The sequence below is a fragment of the Sciurus vulgaris genome, assembly GCF_902686455.1.
Source record: "Sciurus vulgaris genome assembly, chromosome: 4".
Classification (NCBI taxonomy): Eukaryota; Metazoa; Chordata; class Mammalia; order Rodentia; family Sciuridae; genus Sciurus; species Sciurus vulgaris.
The window spans coordinates 175172837-175186588 of NC_136464.1; the positions used below are offsets into that span (position 1 = coordinate 175172837).

The 13752-nt window shown below is 38.4% G+C and overlaps 1 protein-coding gene across 15 annotated transcripts in view; it reads right to left on the minus strand.

Annotated features, from left to right (window-relative positions):
* The window catches only part of DOCK9 (dedicator of cytokinesis 9), a 276566-nt gene that overhangs the window by 101225 nt on the left and 161589 nt on the right, over nucleotides 1-13752 (minus strand). For all 15 annotated transcript variants that reach the window (XM_079136871.1, XM_079136879.1, XM_079136881.1 and 12 more), the window contains exons 12-15: nucleotides 13105-13305; nucleotides 12602-12724; nucleotides 8739-8821; nucleotides 8079-8201 (exon numbers count right to left, since the gene is read on the minus strand). In XM_079136871.1, the coding sequence (XP_078992997.1) occupies nucleotides 8079-8201; nucleotides 8739-8821; nucleotides 12602-12724; nucleotides 13105-13305 (530 nt within the window). The remainder of the gene's footprint in view (nucleotides 1-8078; nucleotides 8202-8738; nucleotides 8822-12601; nucleotides 12725-13104; nucleotides 13306-13752) is intronic.

The window sequence follows — 13752 nt, forward strand, 5'->3', positions numbered from 1 at the left end:
GGAAGTTCTCAGTACATCCTGGACTCTTGTTTATCAGAATTAGGACTTCCTTAAAAATCTGAAATTTTTGAGTTGATTTTTGTGCAGGGTGAGAGATAAAGGTTTAATTTCATTTTGTTACATGTGGCTTTCCATTTTTCCTAACAACAGTTGTTGAATAGGCTATCTTTTCTCCAGTGAATGTTTTTGGCACCTTTGTCTAGTATGAAATACCTGTATTTATGTGGGTTTGTCTCTTTGTCTTCTGTTCTGTACCATTGGTCTATGTGTCTGGTACCAGTACCATGCTGTTTTTATTACTCTAGCTCTGTAGTATAGTTTGAGGTCTGGTATTATGATGCCTCCTGCTTCACTTATCTTGCTAAGGATTGCTTTGGCTATTCTGGGTCTCTTATTTTTCCAAAGAATTTCATGAAATCTCTATAACACTTTTGGTAGTATGGCCATTTTGGCGGTATTAAATCTGCCTATCCAGGAGAATGGATAGGTCTTTCCATCTTCTAAGGTCTTCTTCAATTTCTTTCTTTAGTGTTCTGTAGTTTTCATTGTAGAGATCTTTGGCCTCTTTGTTAGATTGATTCCCAAGTTTTTTTTTTTTTTTTTTGAGGTTACTTTGAGTGGGGTAGTTTTCTTTATTTCTCTTTCTGCGGATTCTTTACTGATGTAAAGGAATGCATTTGATTTATGGATATTGATTTTATATCCTGCTACTTTCTTGAATTCATTTATTAGTTCTAGAAGTTTTCTGGTGAAATTTTTTTGATCTTCTAAATATAGAATCATGTCATCAGCAAATAATGATAGTTTGAGTTCTTCTTTACCTGTTTGTATACCTTTCATTTCTTTCTTCTGTCCAATTGCTCTTGCTAGTGTTTCAAGGACAATGAAGAATAAAAGTGGTGAAAGAGGGCATCCTTGTCATTCCAGTTTTTAGAGGGACTGCTTTCAATTTTTCTCCGTTTAGAATTATGCTGGCCTTGGGTTTAGCATATAAGGCTTTTACAATGTTGAAGTATGTTCCTACTATCCCTAGTTTTTTTAGTGTTTTGAACATGAAGGGGTGCTGTATTTTGTCAAATGCTTTTTCTGCATCTATTGAGATAATCATATGATTCTTGTTTTTAAGCCTTATTGATATGATGAATTATGTTTATTGATTTCTGTATGTTGAACCAACCCTGGCCTGGGATGAACCCTGCTTGATCGTGGTACACTACCTTTTTAATATGCTTTTGTATGCAATATGTCAGAATTTTATTGAGAATTTTTGCATCTATGTTCATCAGGGATATTGGTCTGAAGTTTTCTTTTCTTGATGTGTCTTTTTCTGGTTTTGGAGTTCTACAAGACCTTCAAAGAGGAATTAATACCAATACTTCTCAAATATTATTCCATGAAATAGAAAAGGAGGCAATCCTTCCAAACTTGTCTATGAGGCTAATATCATGCTAATATTAAAAACATCTTAAACCAATTTCAAAAGTGCATGGGTTTTGTTGAATCTGGCTTACTAAAATTCACAATCTCATGTGTAACAAAATTCTGCTGCCATTTTTATATGCATTTCCAAAGTGGTTGTGTGAATGTATGTGTACCACATTCTCTCATTACTGGGATCAGACTTTTTTTGTTCTCAGTGCTAAAAAAGTACATATTTTATGCAAAAATTTACAAAATAATACTTGAATATTAATATCCATTTTAAAACTGCATCAAGTAAGTGTGCAATATATATGCACATAAGATGTCTGGCATCTGAAAATTCTGTGTGTAGACTTAGGTGTGAGGCTCAACTTTTCTCTTAGGAAAAATTCTTCCAACAGCAAGGAGATTCCTGCTAACTCGACAATTTTCAAAGAGGGAAGGGGAATGGGATCACAAACTCGCAGTTATCCTGTGTCCCTGGACTTGGGTCCTTCCCTAAGTATTTCTGCTGCTTGGACCTCCCTTCCCTACTTTCTGAATTGTTCCATTAAAATTATTAATTGGCAATACAGGCACGCTTGTTGGTGGTGAATTTAATCTAATAGCATTTTGTAAAAGGAAACAATCCCTAAAAGTCATGGGGGTCAAAAATAACAAACAACAACAACAAAACCTTCCGTTTCTGGCTGGCTCTGGCTGGAAGGCTGAATGCTGAGCGCACTGAGGGGTCAGACTGCTGTCGGGGAAAGTATGCCAGCACTTCTCCTGTGCGGGAGCCGCCCCTTCAGTGGAGGCGGATCTCCACCAGACTCAAGGTTCACTCCAAACACAGAAAAAGTTCATGTGACCATTTGTATTCAAAAGCATTAATACTTCATTTTAAAAGAATCATCTAAAGAAAGCAGACATGGCTCCTGCACATGGACTTGGGCCTGAATATGATCATGGAGATCTAGAACTTCCAGATGATAGACAATGGGGGATAGAAAGAAAAGCATTTGAAGCTCTCTAGGAGAAGCAAAAGGGCTCAGGGATCCCTGGGACTGCAATGAAGCTAGGAGACAGATGGGTGGCTTCTCACAATGTATCCTTCGTTGGTGCATTTTTAAAAAGGTTTAAATGGGGATTTGCTGCTTCTGTGGTAGCTGTAGGGGCCAAATACCTGGAGTCACAGAACAAAGGATACGAAGCCATCATGGAAGATAGTCTCTGGAAACATCTTAGTAATTTCTTAACTCTCTTATAAAAATATGATTTTTTTCACTGTAGTCTACTTGTGTGCAGTTGTTCTACGTAGCAAAGCAACTAGGGTTTTTAGATGTCTGTTTTTTTATACATCTACTAGTAACGTTTAATAAAGTAAGAAAAACAAAAAACGAAAAGAAACATAATTGAAAGAAATGACATGTTTTTGTTTAAACAAAATCATTTATGAAGTTATGTCTATGAGAAAATCCAATAAGCATTTATCAAGAGCTCAAGATGTATTACAATGCACACTTTACCCAGTACCATGGGTACAGTACAAGTGAGATATGATTCCAGTCTTCAAGAAGCCAAAACCCAGGAGACATTGTCAACTACTTATGACAAAGGAAGATAATTACTTCATGCAGCATATCAAATCTCTACCAGGCAGAGTCTCTAGATCCACTGAGAAGCAACAAGGGGATGAGACTAGCAGAGAAAGGTCACGCTAACATGGCCTTGTATTTATTCTTTGCCGCTCTTCTAGGTGGCAGAGTTATTATTAACCACACTTAAAAAGAAGATGAGACTTAGGCAGAGAAGTCAAGAAACCTGCCCCAAGCCTCCCGCAAGGATGTGAGCTACGGACTGAGTATTGAAAGATGAGAAGAGTTCTCTCAAGGAAACACAGAACAAGGGAGGACAAGTATGCTGTATATGTAATTTGTGTGCTACTGATGGACAGGATGGGGATACAATATGAACAGAGGAAAGAGCATGGTAAAGTCTAAGTCCACAGTAGGCTTGAGGAAATCAAGTAGCCCCATCTAGCTTGAGTGTAGTATAAAAAGAATGAAGTGGGGGTGAGAATGTAAAATGGGGATGCAAAGAAAATAAACGTGCAAATAAACAGACATCTAAAAACCCTAGTCACGTTTACCCAAATTACCTGATTTAGTGGCATTTTAAAAGGTTTACATTTTAAAGAAAATACTCCACTTTAATACTTTGCCTTTATGCCTTTGGATTTCCAGGAGAAGTTAAAGAAACCAGGAGCAAATAAAATGTAAAATGTAAAACCCCAAGTCTTTCTTCTTATATATACATTCTCAGGGCACATATGTCAGCATTTACTATCCATCTGGTAAAACTGTTTTGTTACTAACTTGGAACATATCCAGGGTAACAAGTGCAAGCAAAAGGGGAGAAAGGCTTATGAACCTTGGTAGCAATTTTGTAAGACCTGGGGCAGTTTAAGAATTTTTGCTCATATACTATTAAATCATAGGAGCAGAAGCAATAGCTTTGGATCTAAGCTGTTACTCAGGCTACTGACATGAGATTATTTCCTATTAAAAAAAAAAATAAAGAGGAAAGAAAGAACAATGCTGAGATTTTTTAAAAATGACAAATCCCCTAACTCTTTTGCGAAGAACACAGAGCAGACACTGATGTGTTCTTAGATTCTTACTAGGGCATTATCCCCTCCAGTGTCCTTACATCTTCTGATGCTGCTGTATCCGATCCCAATTTTGGGGTTAGGGAGTCTCTAACTAGCCAACTGAAGCACAATCTTGGTAATAAATTCTTTCTACTGGGTACAGACATGAAGTGTGGTGTACAGGAGAATCTACAGGCAGTTTCTTCCTGTGTTCTGAACCAGTGAAGGTTGTGCTGCTTGCTGCCTGGCAGTGGGCTTCCCATTCTGGTCCCTTTTTGGTTGGTGATCCTGTGAAGTCTAGCCTCCACTGAAGACAGTCTCATGAGTGAGGCTACAGAGGGGAAGTCTCAACTATTCAAGCCCAGGAAGTAATTTCCGAGACAGGGATCCTCTGCCACTTATGAAAAACTTCATTATTTTTCCTGAATACAAAAGTAAATGCTCGTTTTTAAAAATTGAGTGAACACTATTAAGTAGAAAGTGAAAAAAAATCATCCATTAAATTCATCCCTCAGAGATAGGCATGATTAATATTTTGGTATATACCCTATATGATTATTTGTATGCTGGTTCATCTTTCCATCTAGTAGCTATTTGCCTATCCATTTCTCTACTTGTATATGAAAATATATATTTTCTTCTCAAAAATAAAGTCATATAGATACAATTTACCCTCCTTAACAAAGTGTATTCACCTTCCTGAGTGAATTTATGTAGACCTATATCATGATTATTAAGAGTTGCTGGGGTTGTAGCTCAGCGGTAGAGCGCTTGCTTAGCGCATGTGAGGCACAGCGTTCAATCCTCAGCACCACATAAAAATAAATGAATAAAATAAAGGCTTTGTGTTCATCTATAACTCAAAATATTTTTTAAAAAAGAAAAAAAAGTTGCATGAAATCTTGTGACATAAGATACTGTGATCTATTTAACTCTAAGTAACTAGCTTTTTAAAAAATTAACTTCTTATTTACAAGGAAGGCTAAAAACTTCCAGGAAAAAAAGGTTTAATAAAAAAGACAATAATTACTATATGACAATACAAGTAAGTATAATACATTTCCCATGGTCGTTAAGAGTCCTTTTTTAAAGATGCTAACTGTGGTTCATGTTTATAAACCCAAAAAATCAGAAATACTCTAATTGTCAAAAATTGAGGTAAGGAGCTAATCTCTGGGCTGGGGCTGTAGCTCAGTGGTACAGTGCTTGCTTAACATGTGTAAGTCACTGGATTAGATCCTCAGCACCACTTATAAATAAATGAGTAAAATAAAGGTATTATGTCCATCTACAACTAAAAATATTTTTTTAAAAAAGAGCTAATCTATGGTTCACCTGCTCAATAGATTAATATAATATTCATTAATAGGCATTAAAATAATATTTATAAAAAGGTATGAACCTTCAGGAAATACTTATTACAGAGAAATAAATATATGCATAAATATAAATATATATATATGTATATATATATCTAGCATCACCTTAACTACATAAAATATGAATGAAGAAAATACTCCCCAGAAGTTCAGCATGGGGGCTGGTGCTATAGCTCAGTGGTAGAGTGCTTGCTTAGCATGTGCGAGGCATTAGGTTTGCTCCTCAGTACCACATATAAATAACTAAATATATAAAATAAAGGTATTGTGTCCATCTACAACTAAATTTCTTTTTGAAAAGTTCGGCATGGCCCTCCATGAAAGGCAAAAATCAGAAGTAAACCATTTCTCTTCCTCTTATTCTTTTGCATTTCCCCAAATTTCTATGATGATCATGTATGATGTTTATAAATGAAAGAGACTCTTTTAAATATAAAAATAAAATGCTGTTCTTTCATTTAGTCTTCTAAGAATGGAAGGAGATTCACAGGAATCCAGGTGCACTCTCTGACCAAGTCCTATGTCCTTACCAGGGCACATTGCTGTCAGATGGTGACAGCAGGGAGGGCCACCCTATGTGGCCCAGGAATCCTGGAAGGCTAACCCAGCAGGCCTTGTCCTTTAACTGCCTCCTTATGCAGCCCTGCTTCAATGACCTAAGTGTATGGGGAAAGGTTCAATCAGAAACAACCCAATGGGTGTGCACTGTTCTCTGCTGAACTGGCAAATCTTACAGTACCAGCAGAGAGAATTACCTTAGTGATAACAAATTGAGGTTTTATTTCTCATCAAAGTCCCAAATAGAGGTAACAGAAAGGCCATCAAAAATTGAAGAATCACATAATCAAAGGACTTTGAGAATCCTTTATCAGTTTCAAAGAGACCCACCTGGATCCATCTAAGATTTCTACCTTTTGAAATCACTTAACAAGAGATTCCACACCAAGGAAAGCTGAAGCCACCTGCTGACATGGATGTGCTTAAATTCTCATTAAGAGCACATCTCTATGGTCTGGAACTTATTAAGCCTTTTCTAAGACCTATGTCTCTTCTAGTCTTCCACTGAAGAAAGAGAAGAAGAAGGTAATAACTGAAGTTACAAAAAGCTAAACAGCCATACTTGATTTTCAGGCAAACTAATAATATTGGTATTTTGATATTTTATTTTGCAAATGAAAATATGAGTCACTATTATTTATCTATGGCTGTTAATTTCCTGTTAGTACCTACTCTGGGCCATTCTTTTCATTTCATTGTATTCTGAGAGCCCTCAGCTAGAACAACTCTAAAACCAATCTCCCCAGAAAAGAAATCAGTTTCATAGATTCAGAAGTGAACTCATTAAGATGGAGCACAAAAAAAAAAAGAGCACAGTGGTTAAAAGTACAGACCCTCATGCCAGATGCAGTGGTGCACACCTGTAATCCTAGCTATTCAAGAGGCTGAAGCAAGAGGATTACAAATTTGAGGCCAATGTCAACACCTTAGCAAGATCTTGCCTCAAAATTAAAAAGTAAAAAGGCCTGGGGATGTAGCTCAGTGGTACAGCATCCCTCAGTTCAATCCCCAGTACTGAGAAAAAAAGAGAGAGCCCTCAGACACACTTTCACCTACTACCAGTTGTGTGATGTTGTAATACTGCTTCATCTCTCCAAGAATTTCTGTTATAGATTGAAATGTGTCCTCCAAAAAGATCTGGTAAAGTCTTAACCCCTGAATAAATGTGGTCATATATGGAAACCGAGTCTTTGTGGATGTAATCTGTTAAGACAAGGTCACTCTGGTTAGCTTGATCCAGTATAGCTAGTATTTCTCCTAAGAAGGAAATTCAGAGATAGGAACACAGTCATGTAAAGACAGAAACAGAGACTGGAGGGATTCTGCCATGAGCCAAAGAATGCCAGAGGCCACCAGAAGCTGGAAAAGATAAGGATCATCCCCTAAAGACTTTTGAGAGTGTGGCCCTGCCAACATCTTGCTTTCAAGCTGTTAGCCCTCAGTGCTATGAATTAATATCTGTTGCCATCTAGTTCATAGTATTTTTGTTATGGAAGTTCTAGGAAACTGATACACTCATTAATATAGGAAGAGCATTTAGAATAATTCCTGCAAAAAGTAAATACTATGTTGGTTGCAATCTTTCCCCCAATTCCCCATCACTTAAGGGTACCATGTGTCAATTCATCTGGCAAGTCAGAAACCTAGAAATTATCTCAGATGACTACCCATCTCTCCCTCCTTCCACCCTAACACCCAGTCAGGAAGCCAGACCCAGTAACTGTGCCTTTCTGATGTCACTTGAACTAGCTCCCCTTCTTCCTCTTTCCTCTTGTGAGGGCTCTGCTGTGCCTTTCCCATCTCTTCACAGAACTCCCTCAACTGATTCCTCTTCTAGGCACAACTCTTCCCCTAACCTCTCCCTCTCAGCACCACCCCAATACCCTGTGCGGAATCAAAATTAACCAGGTTACTCTGCCGGCTCCAAACCCTTTCTTCCTTCCCAGGGACTTGGGAAAATGTTCTGTGCCCACTCCCCGTTCCCTCTGATGTGAGTTGAACAATTTATCTGACTGTTCCCACCTCTCCCTCCCCACCACATAACCTCTATTTCTCAGGTATGGAAACAAGCAAGAATTGAAACTTACTTCCGAAAGTCTGCAAGTAACTTGAGCATGTCGTCATTCGATAGCTTATTACTGTCTTGCCTGTAGACTGCAGAAAATCTGGCATTTTTATCAAGGTTTCCAGATGCATCTTTAAACAACGTCCTGCAATAGCAAAATGACATTCCTAAACTGGGTCTCCAAAACATCAAAATAAACCCATCATTTAACTTTGGTCCTCTGCATAGCCTAATTATTATCCCATTGGCTGTAGACAACAGAAACCTCATTATTGAAAAATATGAAAAATATTAATGAGGATGAATACAACTAATTCAATTTACACAGAAAACAGTTCAAGCAGACAGGCTTGTGCATAGGAAACAGAACACACATTCAAATGCATAAGAAGTAAAGACCACAGACAGAGGCCACTGCAGGCCTCCCCAGCTGCCACCTACTTCCAGCTGGAAGCACGCAGTAGGGACCTGAAATTGCTCTTCAGCTAACCTCCTGCCCACCCTGCTAGTGCTAGATGGCTACTCTCTGACCAGCACCTTTCTTCTGATTTTTCAGACCTGGGGCTTGTCTACTCTCAGTTTTACACATTCAGATCCTCTTTGACTTGGATAACAAAACAAATAGGTCTATCTACTAACTTAACTACCCATCTATCTGTGTTATAAAAGGTGTTCCCCTTACCTTGCTGCCCAAGCAAATGGCATTCTGTACTGTCCTAGTCTTTGGCATGCCTGCTTGGCGTTCTTGAGCACCTTCTGAGCAACCTTGAAGACATTAGAATAGAGCCATGAGATGCTGCATCCTACTGACAGGAGAATTAAGATCTAAAGAGCCATCATCACACATTCGTTAAACAAGCTCTCACTGTAGCATCAGATACATGGGAAAGCACATCTTACAGGAATGAATATGGCTTATCCATGCTCAGCACAGACTTCTCTTTTAAAAACACTCTCTGACAGTGGTTTTCAAACAATGTAGAATGATTACTGTTTCTAAAATGCATGTTTTTGGTCTTTGGCAATAAACATGCTATTTCAGACTTTCATACTTCTTTTTAACTAAGGGCTACTTTAATTATAAGACCACTGAGTTATTAGTAAATATTAATATTTGGATTCCTGTTTAAATATATTGCATTACAAAATTAAAGGCGAACCCTAATGAACACACTGAACTTTCTCAGATCCTAATGTCCACCAGTTGGAGCAGATTCTCACAATTTAGGGGTTATTTATTAGGTACAGACTTAGGCTATGGTTTTCAATTGCTATGTTTTTGCTTCCTAAATATAAAATTACTGCTACTTTCACCTCCTAATCAATTTTGGTTTGTTTTGAGTTGACTGATTTAACCCTCGAGTGCACAATGAGAATATTTGCTCTTAGCCAAAGACTTGCACGTCATATATATGGCAGGTCTATCACTAACAACTACATACTAAAGCTCATGGTGTCTTATTTCCCCAAATTTGCTTATACTATGATAGTGCACTGTTATCAATGTAAAGTTTGACTGATTCAAGACAGGGTGGCAAGTCAAAGGGTCCTTACCATTACTGAAAACATCAAAGTCAAACTAATTTTAGGAAATATGCTCTAGCATCTGTGAGCCAAAGTGGGTAGGTCAAACTGCAGAGTCAGTGTCATTGTTAGAAATGCAATTTCAGGGCCTGCCTCAACCCTCCTGGATCAGAACTTGTATCCTGAAGAAACCTCCAGTGATCTGTGTGCACCATCGGGTGTGAGAAGCACTTATTAGAACACTTGGGATACAATGATAGAGCTAAGTCACCGTGAACCCAGCTGTGTGCCTCCACAGGCCATTAAACCTGTCTGGGCTCACCTGGAAAATGAAGGGTTTACATGATGCTTTCATGATCCCTTCCAGTTACAAAACTTACTGATCCTCCCACAGTCATGCTGTGGGAAGTACTGCATGCATAAGTGAACCGGAAGACACATCCTGGTTGAAAAAGAAGTTAAGAGATCATCTAGTCTGCCCTTTCTTCTTAATGGAGTATGTTCATCTCTCCCTGGGTGATTTAGTGGGGTCTGGGGCACTTGCGGTTGGAGGATAAAAAACAGCCTAACATACCTGGAGGGTCAATTTCCTTAAATGTTTTAAGATTCAAGATTTTTAGACTCTAATAGTAACATGTATGTTACAGAGTAATATGCAGTATTTGTATAAAATTTAAAGCTAGAACAATAAGGCTTTGATAAGTTTCACTCTTCCCTAAAGTAAATTAGGACTGAGCTCTCTAACTTACCAAGGGTGCAAAGAGAAAAATATGTGTAAGTCAGAGTGAAAAATAAGATTTTGTCCCTTTGGCTCCCCTCCCCAACTTCTCTCGTTTTTAAGTGGTAGATACCAACAGAGGCTTTTCATATAAACAAAAATTTACTGTAAATAACATCATAGATCATTTAGATGAAAAATAGGATGAGACAAATTTGATAGAAGAAAATAATCTCACTGCACCATCTCCACCAAAACTACTATGCTGATGTGAGATGGCTGAGCCTTAATTTCTGCTTTAATTTCATGCTTTGGAGGAGGTAGGAAATGAATCCCTGGATGAGTTTACATGCCATAAATAATGAAAATGCAGACTTCAAGAGATGCTCAATGGACACTGGGAAGTGTTCAGAGTAAGGTTTAACCCAGTGATATTGAGTGTTGCACCAACATGCCAAATTTCAAATTATGCACGTGGCAAGCAGTAGTAACAATGCTGATGTGTACAGACTTTGCAAGTATACTGCAAACACAGTTGTGGAGTAGATGTTAACGAAGACCCTCATTGATTATTAATCAAAACATAAAAGAGCTAAAAGAGCTTCTTATCCAAGGTTTTACAGACTTGCTTTTAAAAAACAAAATGGCTCCTCTCCAGGGACCAAACTTTACTCAGCTTTTATCAGTCAAAAAGGCTTAGTGTTTGAAGGAGTGAGCCTGGTAAATGGGCTTTTAGTTGACTGGAGCCATCATAAATAATGATGCCTTGCATGCTTTCCATGATTCATGATGTCTACAGCAATGGCTCATATATTATCAGTTTTGATCCTTATGCAGTCCTGGAGAGGAAGGCAGGAGCAGATAGTAACATCATCCCACACCCACAGACAGGATATCTGGGTGCTAGAGAGGTGATCTGTCCAAAGCATGCAGGATAGTTAGGTACTCTGCACCCAGGTCTTCTGACTCTTGGAACCTCTTCTTTAATGACCATCTTGCATCTTGGTGGATACATGTGACATATGATGGTCAAAATGATGAAGAGGAGGAGGACTGAATAAGCTCAATGAACCTCAGCTGGACCCTCTGGTGTGTTCAATCTTACTGTGGACCAGTCCTGGTCAATGCATCCAGCCTTCTCTCAGATGACCACTTACAACATTAAAAAATAAAGGGTTGGGAACAATAGCACATGCCCATAACCCCCGCCACTCAGGAGGCTGAGGCAGGAGGATCATTAGTTCAAGGCCAGCCTGGACAACATGGTGAGGCTTCATTTACAAAAAAAAAAAAAAAGTAACTAAAAGTACTGCAAAACTAGCAAGAGCAGCAGGACTTGGTAGCTTACTTTAACCTGGTGGCACAATGTGTTACAAAGTGATAGGAACATGTTACAATGTGCTACAAAGTGATAGGAACATGTTAGCCACTGTAATTGTGGGAAAATAAGCAGGTAACCACAGTTTTGTAGGCATTAGTTTTCTAAAGAATAAAAGGAGGTCTTATATAAGATGATTTGATAATTCTACAGTATGTCCATACCTAGGCACTTCCCAAGTAATGAACACTACTTTGAAAATATAACAAATATATGTCTTTTATGTTTCCCTAAGGTCCCAACACTTCTGCCACAATGACCTTGACCCTTTAACCAAAAAACAAGTGAACCTGAACCACTGACACCACTGGCCAGATCATCTGAGTCAAGGTCATCTCCAAACTCCAGTCTCAATTCATGTGTAATTGGACTAGTGTACTTCCAGAACCCACAGGACACATCAACAAGTGGAATGAATGTGTTTGACTACCATACACGTGACTCTTAATGACAGAAAGTTTACAATCAAGCTGGCACTTCTTTTGTGAACTACTTTAGGACATAAGAATAGATTAGTCAGGGCTGGGGAGATAGCTCAGTTGGTAGAGAGCTCGCCTTGCAAGCACAAGGCCATGGGTTCAATCCCCAGCACTGAAAAAAAAAGAATAGACTAGTCAAAGTATTTTATTTGCATGTTGGACTATTAGAATTAAAAATGGGACACATAGGGGCTGGGGGTATATTCGGTAGTAAAGTGTGAGCTTAGTATATGTGAGACCCTGGGTTCAATTCCTACCACCAAAAACTTTAAAAAAATTTAAAAGGACACATTGCATTAAATAGAGAATAAATATACGCAGTATTCTACATGTTTTAGACTTTAAGTATGGTTTACCTTTTATTTTATTAAAAACCTAATATTTTGAAATAAAGTCCTTTTCTTAGATTGCTTTTTATCTTCATAAAACATGGAAGTCATTCATACCTTAGAAGAGTCTGAACTTTTCATATATGGTTCAGCACAATGCGTGATGCTCCCCTGAAGGACTTTTTCAATTCTGGCCACAAGAAATATGTCTGGATGAGGACATGTGACTGAAAATATTCCCTAGGAGAAAAACAGTTTTCCTCAGTAAGTAGAATTCACAGCTGCATTAAACAATCCTATGACCATGAAAGCAGCAAAGAACTGTGAAACAGTACAACTTGTAGGGAGCACCAGTACCCAAAAGATGACCAACAGGTGATCATCTGCTCAGAAAGTGTGTCTGGTGAGGGAGGAAGCTAGGAAAAGGCTCAGAAAAAGAAATCAAAACCACTTCTCCCTCAGTTTGCTTTTACTGTCTAATTACATATTCTGTCTATATAATTAACAGTCCAAGTTACCTCACTTGTGCATTACAAGGTCTCATTTTGGCATTTTCAATGTATTTGTGTATCATATGCGAAATAATTCTGAGCATAGAGTGCTGGACCCCTGTTCCCCACCTGCTTTGGATACTGCATAGCAGCTGCATGAAGGACGTCCTGAAAGGCAGGTGGGCTCTGGCTGCCATTCACCAGAGGTGGGGATGTAGGAACCAGCATCTGCCGCACCGAGAAATGATTCAGGTCCACGTGGAAATCAGCAGAAATCTTTCTGTTGTATTTTATGTCGAACAGGGACAGGGTAACAAAGAAAGGCTCCACCTGAACAAAACAAAACAATCCAGACCATCACTATGGTTCAAACGGCTGGAAAAAAGAATACTGCTGTCAAAGAAGAAATGATGAGCTCTATTTATGATTGTTGCCATAAATCACTAATGTAGATAAATAGCCTTGTCTTTTGCCAGAGAATTAGGTTATAAAAAAGCACTTTAGAAAACAAAGAAAACAGTTATTTTACCTTTGTGTGTTTTGCTACTTCATGTGTACTCCACAGAAAACAGACAGTGGCTCTGCCATAAGCATCTAAGATGCAATCTGCCTGCTTGAACGCTGAGCATGTTACCATCCTTAACCTTCATCACAAACATTCTGTCTCTGTAGGCTGCACAGCCCTCCAAAAGCATCCTGATACACACAATACACCTCTAGGATTTCACAATTTCACATCCAGGCTGCATTGTCCTGGGAAACCTGTAATATCTGAAA